Raw genomic sequence first — 15,153 nt, 5'->3', positions numbered from 1 at the left:
TTGATTAGAATATACCAGGCTACACAAATCATGACACCAATTTGATATTAATCACTTACTATACTATACTGAGTGATTACTCCGCAGTGAAATAATCTCGACTGTCAATTAACAATTTGTTGACAATAGAATTCGCACCTTAAAAACATTCCAAAATATTCAACAGACAATAACATGTTCCAAAAATCTACATTCAATAGCTATAAATTGTTCCAAAGTAGGATCCCAAGCTGTACTTCTTCATGGTAGGCGACTGTAGCTCTTTGTTGACGTGAGTGAAGAAATGTCTCCCCAGACACATTGGGCAGTAATTAAAGGAACCATGTCCTAAATTGTATCGATGCATTCACTCTTTGGGTACGGTGCTACATATTATAAGGTAGAATCCTGGTGCCCTACATTTACCTTTCCTTCAATAGTTTCTTCCACCAAATCTTTGCTTCCCATTCCAATGAGCCCCGACCTGGACCAAGAGAGGGCGCAATTTTCCAAGCAACGGAGACTCCTTTGGTCGGAACTTGACTTGGCTCGTTTACAAACGACTATGAAATGCACGTGTTACGGTCGCGTCTCTACCAACAACATGAACACTCCCTACCAGCATGGCTCGTTTTGACCGATGTGGGGGTGCTCCTGCTCAAGGTTGATTCGAGAGCATATTCCCCCAACAATAGAAACGATACTTTCTCCTGTTTATGCTTCAAGGCGAGGGTGTTGTATGAGAGAAAAACCAATTTCAATCTAGAAATACTCGGTTACACCACGCTGACACCTTGAAGTAAGTGGCTTGCGAATCATTATAAAACAAGAAGCTTAATGCAATGCTTTTGCACTGCTTATTCAGTAACACCGAACACAGAACTGCTTTATTAAATTGAAAGACTGGACAACTTAATAGTTATGGCTGAAACTCGTGTTGCCGTTCCCGAAAAGAAAACAAAATCTGAAAATGCTTTTCATACAAAGGTCTATCTAAAAAATCCAAATACCGAAACCTCATGACGTAGGTCTCAATGTTTGTTTTTTCTTGAGGGGTTGATTATTTCCATTTTGCAATTTTCACCCCTTCCACTATTTCTCATAGTTTACATTTCTGTAGGATTGACAAACCATGCAGGCACTGTTAAGTTAAGGACTTATAACTTGCACCATAACACAAGTCGAATCTTTAATTATCAGATCTAACCAAAGCCTTTTAAGAAGCCATGCCTGGTGCCACGGGGCAAATTCGGTATTCTAACCGCGCACGCCTAGCTTAGACAATTTCAGCTGCAGAATAAATGGTGCACAGAGGACTTTAACGAGAGTGATAAATATATCTCTTTGATTCTGAGTGAGGAAACGCCAAGAATTTATTAAACATATATTAATACTCAAACAACAGTGCATTTCTGTTAGCCCATGTTTAATACTTGGACAAAATCGCATGTACTGTGTAACTTATTAGGATATATAAGGTGAGTAATATCCCACATAAAAACTAAACTGTGTTTCTTTATGTAATGCACAGAAATAAAAACTTGAAAAAAAAATTATTTCCAATTTCGTAGAACCTGATCACTTTCGTTCTTTGGTATTAACAACGTGGCAAATAAGAGGGGAGAGCGTGGTTTCATTCAATGTGCATCATTATGTATAGTATTTTACAGTGGTGCGTTTAAAGGGAGCATAGAACCATACATGCCCAAGAGACATACGGTTTCCGAGTACCGCTGGGACGATCCGCCGCGCGACCGGACACAATCAGAAGTTAAGTAACATGCAACGCACCTGCTCCGCGCCTACCACCGGACAATGTATTCCCTTCATCAGCATCGACTTTATTAATTCCGCATCCTTCAATACGAGGGCTCAGGGAGTTCTGGTCGCCGTTCCTGTTTTGTCTGCATAAAATTATAGTCCTTGGACAAATGCGCACCCAGTCGACTCAGCCTTCCGGCCATTATCAGTAATACGTTGCTTTTGCGTGCGGCATTTGGACTCCAACTGAACGGTTGGTGTCAGTTTTTACCATCACTAATTTGATGGTTGTCATTCATTTTCTTTCCCAAAGTTTACTTAAAGACCTGTGACTCAAATGTGGCTGTAGTCACTTGTGACTCATTTTGATACATTGAATCGAATTAAATCAAACCTGTCCATGTTAATTTGAAAAAAAACCCCTCATTTTTTTGCACGAAGAGACCTTCATTTTTCTTAGTCTCTTTTCAAGTTTCATTGTAAAGGGCCCAAGTCCCTTGGTAACTGGGGACTGTTTTACGGTTTCACGCTGTGTTCACATTTTGATTTATTTTTAATTAATAATTTACGATTGTCTTTGAATGGATAGACTTTTCCAGGCATGCAGGAGAGAAGACTCAAAACTAGTGTTCGCATCACCGCTGATTTTAAAAATTATTTTCTTTTTAGATTTAGTATCAAACTTGGTATGATTGTTTTTTCTCCCAATCACGTGCTGTTGGTGATCTATGCATAAAGAGTCACAGGTTAGAGGTCATGACAGCAGTGAAAAGGCGTTGTATTATAATTGTGTGCTTGAGTCGGACGAGCGTTTGGAACGGAGCATGCATTTCTCTCGTTTTACGTCCCACAAGTCACGGGAATAGTCAATGTTTTTTCGAGTTGACTTAGCAGAAGAGAACCGTGCAGACCACAAAACACCTTCTAAATCGCTGAAGGGTAACAGGGGCCGTCTCTGGGGAGTCGTCTGTCCCACAACTGTCGCCTGGGACAGTCCATTCTTAAACAATCCAATTACGGCATTTCACCGCTGGTTGCGCGCTCCTCACCCGGCGGGCAAATCGCCCGAAAATTGGCGCTAATTCATCTGGGGACGCATCAGCAAAATGGCATTAGAGGGGAGAGGACAGAGTTGGGCGGACTGTTATTCCGAGTCATTTCCTGACGTTTCTTTTCCCGCGTTATTATGAATATTGATAGCACTGATGATTCGCTTTGCGGTGACAGATGATTGGAAGAAGCTAAGTGAAGATGTCATAACGCCATTATCGGGCCCCGATCGAGTGTGATGCACTTGATAAGCGGGGAAACCAGTCAGCAATTACCATATATCTACTCTTTCTCCAGAGATGTACAAAATGTTAAATCGCTTCAGAACTTGAGAGATGTGAGCATTGGCGACTCTACTGTGACCGGTTAGCGGCCAGGGCAAGCACAAATTTGGGCACAACCAAAGGAAAACGGAAACAAGAATACTTAACCGATATTTCGACGAGGGATAAGCTTGAACGCCAGCTACAGAAATTGCAGGCGACACAACTGCAATACGAGGTTTGCCAATACATGCTCACACAGTCCGTGAGCACAAATATGTCAATATTTAAGTCCGTGACCTTAATTAGAAGTGGGAGGAAAAATCAAATTAAAGTCTCCTGTCGAACAATCTCCATTTTTTTTCTGGGTGTCATAATGAAACGTTTCAACACGATACTACAGCGTGGTTCTGAGCAAAACAAGTTGTTATGATAAAAAGTGCAAAACAGTTTGGACTTTGTATTTTTAATGCCTGGCCAATACTTAATGAGATTGAGAGTTGCCTAAAATATTGAAAAAGCTATATATATATTAGTTTTCAGAGAGTAGGCGCATCATTTTAGAGAACTCCGCCGCGTATGTGACTGTCCTGTCATACTCTTCATCTCTTAGTTCACACTTGAGAAGCGAGTGTTTAATTTTTGGTTTCCCGCACTGCGCGGCAGGCGTACGCTTTTATCGATCGATACAAGAGCTTGTTGCTGTACGGGGTGTGGGATTTCAGAAGCAATGTCTTCAAGATGGATCAATTTTTTTTACGTCACGAATCTACTTGGTGACTTGACAGGCTTCTTGTCGCCAAAAAGACACCCTGACAAGCTCTGGTGTAAGTGTAACGTCACATACACGCGTGCGCACAAGGCGCGTACCTGGGACCAAGGGCTCCTATTCAGTTGTGGTATACCGAGGCTTGCGGAAGGTGAGGCGATGCAGGTCTTGGAGAATGAATCTGGGCATGACCTGCTGTGATTGGGCCTCAGTGTGAGCAAAGTGACGTCATGATTTGTTGACATTTCCTTAGGGTTTATTTGGTGAGAATGTCAGCCTTAGAGTCTGCACCATTGGACGATCTCACCGAGCAACCAAGCCCCCCCCCCTCAAACAAGGCTCTCTTGAGTGATGTTATTCCAAGGACCCGGCTAGCAAGCGTGACGTTGCGCACCTCTTCCGGCGGAGCTCTCCTCGCCACAATGTCAACACCCGCACTCTCCGCAAAGCACTTTACCCGACGCGCTCGGCACACACACAAACACCCCGGGCCGGGCGTGCCGGTATCGATCCGGGGCCCAACTATCGCACTTGTTGGGGCGCAAAAAGACAACACGTCGGCCGTGTCCGACAAGTCTTGCTCGGCTGTTAGAGCTAAGCCTGTTGAGGCCCTGCGAGGGCCAATTCAGGTCAGGTAATGAAATTCCACTCCTTCAAAGGCAGAGCAAACCATGTTTCAATATGTCCTCTAATGTCAATGTAGTTACGCAGAGAGTCAAGTACTTACCTCGTCGCATTATATTCACAATAACGAAGCCAAAGGTATACAAAAGAAGTCTAAGCAATGGTCGAAAAGAGTGCGCAACAATAGTCACCTGATCGATCTGACGTAAAACAATTATCATACGTAGACACTCCAAAGGAAGCTGGCTGGAATCACAGACTTGAGAATTTCAATCATGCCAAAACCTGATAATGAGATACCACCCCTTCTTAAGTCGCTTTATGAGTTGGAGACTGATTGGTTGATAAAGGTGTTAGATAAACGTGGATGCAGTTTGTTCCAATGGAGAATACGAATTGATTTGGATTTTTAACCTGCCCAACGTGTATTTTAACACTGTATGCTCAGTGTATGCACTCTACTTTCTATCTCTCCTGAAATTTTACCTCTGAGGACCAAAACTGATTACCGAGGACAATCCACCCACTATGTCCTCTCCCTCTTTTGTCCTCGCAGTGGACTACAGTGGACCCCAATGTACTACGTGTAATGATTTTTTTCTATGGCACATGTAGTTTCTGAAGCTTTTTTTTTTAAACGTCTTGATTTCATGAAGGAGATCACCGGAGAGAAGTCTGTTGTTACTGGGCGGAGACACGGAAGGCTGATGTTTAATACCGTTTAACTGCGCTTGGATAAAATGAGTTATGCTGCCCTCTTCACAGTGTAACAATACGAGGACGTTACGTGGTATACCAAAAACTGTAAACATTTCGATACTTCAGAATCAGGGCAAACTCATGCAGACGACTGGCACCTTGTTATTACAACGTAATAAAATCCATCTTTCACAGGTCTTGGTCGCTGGGAAAAGTACAAGGGCTTCATTGTGTGTAAACGGACGCCAGCTCCCAGAGATTACTTTTGCATTATCAGCTTTGCCGATCAAATTGGGTTGTGCATGTTTTTCATCGCTCAAGCTGAGCGGTTATTAGAGCTGACGACATGGGGCGCCAGACGTGAGGCAGTACCGCTACCATCGGAATGCACATGCATTAGTGGCGGAATCCATATCACCGGGGAACTCTCAGCGCCGCAAAACTGATCACCCACCCTCCCTCACTGCGATGCCTAATATTTTCCGTCTGTAGCGTTATAAGATAAACCATCTGCTTCCACCAACGATGCCTTGTAGAATTCGCCTCGAACAGAAACGCCCCCTCTTCGGTTGACAAGAGCTGCGTTGGTCGCGGGTTCAATTCATTACGTGTGATGCGACCGTGACGCGTGCATTTCCTAGTCGCTCGTGAACCAGCGTCGTTTAGTTCCGACGAAGGAACCGCCGTTGCTAAGAAAATAGCGCCCTCTTTGGTCCAGCTCAAAGCCCATTCTGGTCCAAATCCTGAACTTGAAGCTCATTATCACAGCCAGGAAAGCCGAGAGGACATTTTCCACCCCCTGCCAACGGATGGTTTTCTCTCTTGTTTTTCACTCTAGTGTCTTGGGTTCTCTTGGTGCTTCCTCCTCCATGTCCTCAATCATTCCAGCGTCGATCTTGCCGATTTCAGCTATCAGCCTTTTCTACCGCCTTAATATCCCGACCTTGCCGCTCATTCGTACACCAGAAATCCAATTTCCTCCATTGTTGGTGTGTTACAACATCTTTCATCCTACGTAAAAGTTACTTTTCTCTGAGCACCTAGACTGGATATGTGTGCCATTTATCAAAGCATCAAGTCTAATCAGATTGACTTGTAGGGCAATTAGTATTTTCCCCGTGACACCTCCCATGACACCTATCTGACTTTGCTTCGGAAAATTATTTGAACACCCACTGGGGTTAGACGCGCAAGTCTTGATTCTGACGCGATTGTACAAGCTGCCAGCTCGAGGCTCTACATGCCTATGGCGGCAGCGTGCAAAGAGTGAATAGTCGTGGTTAGTAAAGGGAAGTAAAGTGCGACATTTCAACAGGGGAAGCCTCCAAAAGTACAAACGCTGGTGTCCTCTCGAGGACCATCTTCCCACAGACACGTATATGGCGCATCCCAGACCATTGTGTACAAAAACCCGGCTCGTGCAGGAACAAGACAATGTTTCATTGTCTCTGCTGCCAGCAAGTGGCTAGCAGCTCAAGCTACATGTCAAACTAGAGCAGAATTCCATGAAAAACGTACCTGTAGACATATATTGTAAGTACCAAGTACAAGTACCAAACCAAACAGGCTTCTTGGACAGATGGCGTGCCAAGAGCATGCTCCAATTCAGTATTCAATAAAATATAGATTCATGAAAGGCGCCTCATTTATGTCAAGGCCTTAGCATAAAACAATACTGATGGAAACTTTATTCAACGACTTGTGGATAACAAAAAAATAATATGAGACTATGGTTTACAAGGAAAAACATCATTGGATTCTATTATTAAGTGGGGAGCAATGTAAGTTGATACAACATAACATGTACATTTAACCGCAAGAAAAGTTTCCAATGTGTGTTTCAAGAGAAAACTAAAACATCTGTTAATGCTAGCTTCGGTTTCAATATGAGAGACCCTGCTGAGACTAAACGTCTTTCCCTCTAGCTTGACTGTTTTTTTTAATGTGCCACGCCACTCTAGTCACCAGCATTTTGCAGAAGATTTCTGCTTTATAATTTGCCTGGAAAATGATTTTTTTCCCCTGGATGTCAAGCTCAAAGGGGAAGGGATAATTCGTCATCCGTGTTCCGGCTCAGCATTACCCTCTGTTGCCTGTGGGTATCCTAAAATCAAGTCAAACCCCAGAACAATACTGAACAGAGTTTGGACAGCACCAGTGTTTGTCTTGGTGGAGAACGGTAGCTGGTGTTGCGTATTATTCCTCCGTACCGCACCGAAGTATATCGGTGGTGTCCCCTTCGTAGAAAACAGGGTCTTATGATCCTCCGAATGCACGTTTTCTTGGTGTTTAAACAGTGTGTATTGCTTGTTTTCCTCGTACGTTATTGCAATTAGGCTAAATAAACCCCCTGGCTTGTATCTGCATCCATCTTGACTTTCGGAAGGACAAGCCTTCGTAGGATTTCGTAGCTTACAGTCGGTATTTAACCGAAATGTACAACAAGAGACAAGACACAGCCAGTTACAGCCAGAGACTATCACGGACCCACCTGTCACCGTCTAGTGTTGCAGACACCTAACACCACGGGCTATGAGTTCCCTCGGTGCGTCGGGAGGCGGAAACAACCCGTCGGGCGTCATCGTCTGTCGCCTTTTGCGAAATATCACCGTGACCGGCAGGAACTCTGTGTTACGAACTTTCGAAGATGGGCCCTTCGTATTATGGAGCGTGCTCAAATTACCCTGAGCCGTAATTACCCGCGATTGCAGCGCCCTGGGACTATTAGCATTTCCGAGCATTTCAAATGAAGATGAATACCTTGCTGTGATTCAAACAACAGCTTGAAGATAACTTCAGTCTTTTACAAGTTTGTAAACAATAGCGCATACCAGACTGTTACGTCGAAAACTTACACTTGGCAAATGTGCATTGCAAACCAGATGCAACTTTTTCATTGGACAGATATCAGCACCAAAAGACCCAAATGCTCTCTTAGCACAGGTCGACATCAAGGCACTCGGTTACGGCTTGATATAGTTACCCATTCGTAACTCGCCAGTTTCGGGAATTTGCGCCCGCACCGAGCACCTAATTAAGCACGGATGGACGTCTTCCCGGCTCGTGCCGGTACTTATTCAAACTGGGTTATCTTTGCTAACAGTGTTTAACCATTCTAGCGGTTTACCTGAGCGAGTGTACCAGTTTTCAGTTTGACCAACAATCAGGCAACATTCATTTCAGTCGACAGGGAGAAAGACACCTTCACAACATCAGTGGCTGTTAGGTGTAATCGCTGATTGCATTTCACAACATAAGCGCTTAAATGCACCGAGACCAAGGAAACACAAAAGTCCTCGGAGGGTATATAAAGGTCCTCGGAACTTATAATCTTGTAAGCGTTAAATTAAGGTCGATTAAAGAAGTTTTGAGGAGAGGGATTGCGGCGACATTCGGAAAGATCTCTCTTAATTAGTAGAGGAGTGGTTCTTATTAGAACCGGTATGTACTCGACGTTTAAACCAGTGGGCTCTAATCGTCCTCGTATCTAAAAGGGTTTTGTTAAAGTAATGTCCATACACCAAGCAACAAGTCACTTCTGAGCACTTTCACTGGCTTTAAAACTGCGACAAATTTGATTTTGATGTTTAGAGGTGGTTTGATGTTTAACAAAGCTCATTTTAAGTTGAAATATGAGTTTAGTCTATGATGACCGTTTAGGTTATTAGAAATATACAAGGTCAACACAAGACGTGTGCGCTTGTATCGAGGTCATTCATCTGCAAATCGTCTCTCTACAAAAGGTGTTTCTTGGTTTAAACCCTGAAAGGGCTGGGTTATGTTTGGCCAATCTTGCAGCCCGAGAGGGGTGGATTCCGCCCCGCCCCCCATCAATTGTGCCACGCTCGATGTTTTTAAAACTTGGCATGCATGTAGAGGCATTTCTTATCATTACTAATGTGAAACACGTTTCTGTTGTAACGGTCATTTGAAGTTCATGGGTACATGTTTTTACCAGTACGCATGCATTGAGCGCCGCTGCGGAAAAATTAATTAAAAAAAAAATTATTTAGCTGATCCGTTTCAGAAAAATGCGAAAATGTTCGATTTTAGCAAAAATAGTGCCAAAATAACCGCAAGAGTTACTATAAACCTCCCAAAGGCTCACCTCTGAAAAAAAATGCTCTGCAGCGATATCAGAAAAAAAGTGGGGGAGGGTGGATTCCGCCCCCGGGTCTTTTAGGGTTAAGCAGAAAAATTGTCCTTTTTGATATTGTTTCCGTTCATTTGAGATGAAATAACTTTTTAAATATTATATAACAGTACCAATAGCCTCGGTGACACCAGGCAATTTAATTCTTTTTATTCTGAAGTCGAGAAACAACAAATACAACGCACAATCGGGAAACCCATACAGTTCAAGGGGAAATATTTTGTTAGAATCGAGTGGCTTCAAAACAAGTTCACGCGCAATATTCCCTGCAGGCTCTGCGTAACACAAAACACTTCAAACATAATATGATTCACCTTTCGGTTCGTAGCACAAATCATTTCGCGCCAAATTTTGACATGCGATATTGTCCCCGCCTGATTTTTTTCCACCCGCGGGGGAAGACACCAGAGTTGTTGGTGTGGCGTGGATGACAAGTGTTTAATCTTTCTCCCATCCCTCCACGGTGTCCACCACTTGATGTATTGCTCGAGACAACTCACGTCCAGTGAGCAAGTGTCATTGTTAGACCGGAAATTTCACACCGGCCCGCGTTTCTATTTAGCCGCGTCATTTAGGAAGACAGATCTGGGATTGAATTTCTTCATTTTCTACATCTGGGTTAACTGAGCCCCACATGGGATCTCATCTTACTCCACATAAATATTACCGACAGTGATTTATTGAATGCAAAGCTAAGCACTTGCATGGAGGTGCGCTCGAAAACGGCTTTGTCACGTGGGGGCCTACTCTAAATTTTCGTTACATGTCATTGAACAGCCCTGGCCAAGTCCAACGACAAGGAATCAGCCAATGGAAGATTTGGCCTGGTATCCAGGATAAATTTTGTGTGCTGGTCACCAGGGAAAATCAGCCAGTGGTTGACTGACTGAGGTTGATAGAGCTGGGCCCCGCATCATTAAAGGGGTGTTGAAAGCCATGAGGATGATCTCAATTTCTATGTAGAATCCCCGTCAAAAGCCTAATTCAGCATTGGAATTTTTGCTTGCATATCTGCTGCAACTTTTATTCTTTACTCCGGTTAAAATATTAAAATTTGCTTTGAAGTGTAAGCATGACTAGGTCTTTCTCTGTTTTTATTTTCACAAAGCACTAAGTCAGAACCCTTGTGTTTTGCTTTTTTTTTCCTATCTCGATTTATAGCTCTTTCCATTGCGTTTTATCCCTCTTACCTTGGCTCTAACTCCATATCTTTTTGACCTAGGTTCAAATCCTGGTAGATTTTGCACTTGGCCACTGACTAATTAATTACAGGTTAATTTCTGTTTATTAATTCTGTATACGTTTGATGATTGATATTTTCCCGGCCTTTTTTCCCTTGGCAGACGGAGTGTTCACAGGCGACCTCACCGATGAAGAGGAGGGAGCCGCGGTATTACAGAATCTCATCGGCGATCTCATTGATGACGTGGACGCCAAAAACGGCCTCCGGCAAGCCATGCTAGGGGAAACGCTGGAGCAGGCGCAGTTTGAGGCAGAGGCGAAGCGGGCCGGATGCCGGAGAGGCCGGTGTGTCTTCCGGGGGCCCAATCCGAACATGGGCAGCCGGGTGCTACCATTCGGCAAGAGGGAAGAAGTACCGGCCAACACCATGGCGAGGAGGGGGCGTAGACCGTCCCGGAACCGCCCTCTACTGCCCTTTGGGAAGAGACGCTAACGCACAGACAGGTTCAAAAGGAATCAGACACCCCTAATAGCGAAGCAAATTTTAGATAGCTAGCTCTACTTTTATTTTGGACTTTCACTTTATTATCACCTAATCCAACTTTATATCCAAGATGGCTGTTGGCGTTTTCAGAATCGCAAATAAATTTAAGGTTAACAAGCTGTTGCCAGTTATGTTTTAGTAATTATCTTTAACATGTCTAAAATAAATCAGCAAAACGTAACTGACTTTAAAATTTATCCTAACCACAAAGATTCGAATTTTCCTGATGTAAATAATACAAACATTCAATCAAACGTTTAATTTTAGGCCACTTAAGACCGGTTCATACCTCGCGTGGAAGCAAAAGTCAACTTGAATGTGTGACGTCAGGTGAAATAACTGTGTTGCGAATTCGTAAAAGTTGAACACATTTCAACTTGAGCGAAATTTCTATGCAAGTTTTAGACATCGAATCGGCTTTGCTATCGCAATCGCCTGAAGTATGAACCGCCTTTATTTGGGCCCGTTTTTGCTCTTGCAAAAAGCCCATTGGTCCGTAGAAAATAATTCAGCCGTCAGCAGAAACATTCATGGTGGCTCAGATATTCTATTCTTTATTTTTGAAATGTCTATTAGCTTTATTGGCTCGTAAGGGGAAAATCAAATTGTGCTTTGTTTGAAACAAAAAACAAAACAAAATTATAGCATAAGGCAGTTCTGATTGTTTCATCCTTTTTTATTTGTGTTCAGCACAGCTGTTTTCGTACTGTCCTCCTACCAAGAATGGTGAAATCAGATTAAAATCTTGGCTGATCTGTGTAGCATTTCTACAGTGATATTCCACATTTACCATCTCTTTCCTTCTGAGGTATCTTTTCTTGATTGCTCGATTATATGTGAAATGTGTCACCACAAATTAAAGGCAGTCTCAAGCTCGCTTCCAAGAAGTGCCGAGGTTGAAACAACACCAAGACAGGCATGGCAAATCTTTTGGGTAGACTTTTGCAATCTGAAAGATGCGCAGGTAGAATATGTTTCATTTGTTTTAAGCTAAAAGGGCGTTTAAATCTTGTGTAACATTCTGACATGGACCAGGACCCCTTACAAAAAAACAGAAACAAAACTGATTAAACCAAACAATTTGTCCTAGTGTCTGTAAGTGAATGTTAATTCCCAGCAGGATTTTCGATACTGCCGTCCGGTGTTCTAAACTGGCTTTACTGAACTAAAACTAAGTCATGAATTGACAATTTAGTCAGACTCGTCGAAGTCCTTGGAATTAATATTGGTTAGAGGGATCGTATTTGTTGTATTTCCAACGTTGAAAGGTATCGATGGTCTGTTTATAGAAATCAGTTATGATACGAGTTTAGTTATATTACTCCTTCTTGTATCAATTTCTCTGAAGCCCTGGCTCGTCTCAAAGTCAACATTTAAGTTGGTTCGGCACGCCCGAGATTTGTTTACAAAAGGTGTTTAAAATGGAGTGGATCTACAGTTATTCAACACAGTGTAAATGGACAAAATTAATAAAGCGGCAATGAAATTAATTCAGCCTTGTAAACATTGATACATGCGGTTTTTGCAGATGTCCCTGGCAAAGTGGCTTATAGGATCTGTAAAATGTAAAAAGCATTTTTTTAAAAGTCGCCTTTTGGGAGAAGTAAAATGAGAAATTTATCAAGGGAATGATTCACGGGGTTGTATGCAAATGAACTTGAACGAATAATTATTTTTTCCTTGTAACAATTAGGCATTTTCACACTGGGCAAAATTAAGATGGCTTCACAAATTCAGCGAAAATGAACTCTAAATGGTAAACACTTCATTCTTAGTCAGAAAAAAAGATTTATTAATGAAACATATAATGTTGATTCGTCTGTAAGAAAAACACAGAGCACATCTGAGCTAGGCTTTACATGTGATAGTTTATCAGGTGGCCAGGATTCATTCAAATATTTAGTAAATCTGGTTTTCAGCCTAATTCTTAAGACAATAATAAATATCTACAGAATGGAAACAAAGCAATGCTTCATTTCTTTGATCTTGTTCAGGGTGTGTCGAACTATCGTGAGATGAATTCACACCACAAATATACTTATTCACTAAATCCCACACGAACCCGTCCTTAGATGAGCAGCTGGTAACATTTTTGGCCACATGTGTTGCGAACATGGACGTGTATATACATCTGGCGTGCCATCAATGGCGATTAAATTTCCAAGTTAATTGGCGACAATCACGAATGCGTCATGTTTCTGGAAGGCTGGTGTAATTAGATCAAAAGGCCGTCTCTGCAGTCCAATTTTGTCGAAACAATACGAGGAAGTAGTGAATTTTCCTTCCTTGCCAAGAAAAAAAATGCAATGCAAAACTCCATTATTCAAATGTCCCGCAGTTAAATTTCTAAACGCCTTTCAGTCCTTGAGGGAGTTGCAGCATAACCTGATAACACGTCCTCCTCTTCCCTCTTAGTTCGTTCTCTATTTGATTTATAGTGATTGTCGCTCTAATTCGCTAGAGCCACAAAGCTTAGCCAGGCTCCAGAATTGCCTCTCATTCATCATCAAAAGCACATCCTTCGAGAGAAAAAAAAAATTCCCACCCAAACTGACAGACACCCGTAGCGCACCTGTGCTGCCCAGACGCGCGTGTTCGCCGCAACACTTTTTACGACTAATGCCTGCTCAAAGTTTACATTTGTTGCGTGAAAAGGAATGAAAAACAGACAGGAAAGAGCAGGGGCGTAGCTAAGATTTTACTGGTGGGGGGCACAAAGGGGCACGAGCATCTTATGGGGGGCACCAGCTTTCAGTGGTGTGTGTTTTGGGAAGCAAGTTTTGTCAGCCTTGTTCAATATCCATTCCTACGTTTTTGTTTTTTTTTTTTTTTTTTCTGTGGGGGGCAGGGACCGGGAATTTATAAGGGGGCACGTGCACCCCTCCCCCGGCTACGCCACTGGGAAACAGATACAACACCAGGTGAACAGTATCTGAAGCCATTCAAAGCTTGTTTGACAACCAATGATTTTAAACATTTTCATTTAGAGCTGCGCGTGTTCTCTATGGGTGAGGAAGACACAATGCTTACCGGGGGGCGTGACCGATGGGCTCTTGGAAACATGCATATCACAAACGTTCTATTCTGTTGATTGTTTAAGCGGTTAACCAACATTTTCTGTTAACAACACTGGATGTTTGTGGAAGACTTCAAGCTGTACGTTTTAAGCGCTGTCATTTTCTTTTATTTTGAATTCATGAGACATTATCAGTTAACATTTTAAGAAGAAATGACAAAGGCGTGGAGATTTTTTTTTACATTGAAAAGGCTAGGGTGCAAGCCTATTCGAATCAAAGAATCTCCACCTTTCGAATAGTTTCTTTGACTTAAGATATGTCCCCCACCTTCCACTATTGTCCATTTGACAAGACAGCCAAACGTTTTACTGATGCTTTGAGCCTTTAGATGAATTCCCTCATTGTCCAGCGTTGGCTAGCTATAAGTATGTACATCTACTTTCACAAAAAAAGCTTTACTCTGACCCAAGCCGTTAATTGAGTAACTCTTCGACTGGGTGAACAACAACCTTTTTTTATTCGCATGCATGGTGCCTGCATATTAAGTTACACACAAAGACACGCAGTCGGAACCATCGGTGGACCGTATGGCCTACACACTTACTTCATTACCTCACTCGTCCAAATGGATTGATGTGTATCGGTGAAACGGATGTATGCCCAATTCAAATATTGACGATATGGCTGTACGGAGTTAAGGGATTTTTACACCAACAAGCAAGTTTGCCGAACAGCTACTTTGGGAATCTCAGCTAACTGTCTCTTCAAGACTACATTTGGAATCTGGAACCTTGGAATTAAATGTTAAATACACATGGAAATCCCTTGGTGCCGTAGGACATCATGTCGTTTGGAAATACATGAATTTGGAATATCATCTTGGACGTTTTGATGGGTAAGTTTCTAAACAATCAGTTTTGGTATTAAAGTTATACATGAGTTGTCACCATAACAACAAATTGTTTACTTTATTAGAGGCTAAACTGAAAGTAAATTTGCTAAATGCGAATCAAAACAATCACAAAGGCAAATGATAAACTTCATACGTTCAAATTAACATGTAAATATTAATAAGTAGAAAACGATGCAACAAAATGAAATGAAAAGAGTAT

At 42.3% G+C, this 15,153-nt stretch overlaps 1 protein-coding gene across 1 annotated transcript in view; it reads left to right on the top strand.

Annotated features, from left to right (window-relative positions):
• Positions 1-12,988, top strand: part of LOC110975576 (uncharacterized) — a 40,005-nt gene extending 27,017 nt beyond the window's left edge. The window contains exon 3 of the mRNA XM_022228161.2: positions 10,642-12,988. Within this exon, the coding sequence (XP_022083853.1) occupies positions 10,642-10,973 (332 nt within the window). The 3' untranslated portion in view covers positions 10,974-12,988. The remainder of the gene's footprint in view (positions 1-10,641) is intronic.
• The last annotated feature ends 2,165 nt before the right edge of the window (positions 12,989-15,153 follow it).

This window comes from Acanthaster planci, linkage group LG20 (assembly GCF_054643075.1).
Source record: "Acanthaster planci isolate LZ-2023a linkage group LG20, COTS_SCS, whole genome shotgun sequence".
Taxonomy (NCBI): Eukaryota; Metazoa; Echinodermata; class Asteroidea; order Valvatida; family Acanthasteridae; genus Acanthaster; species Acanthaster planci.
Note: the sequence above shows the minus strand (reverse complement) of the source record. Positions and strands in the feature narration are given on the sequence as shown.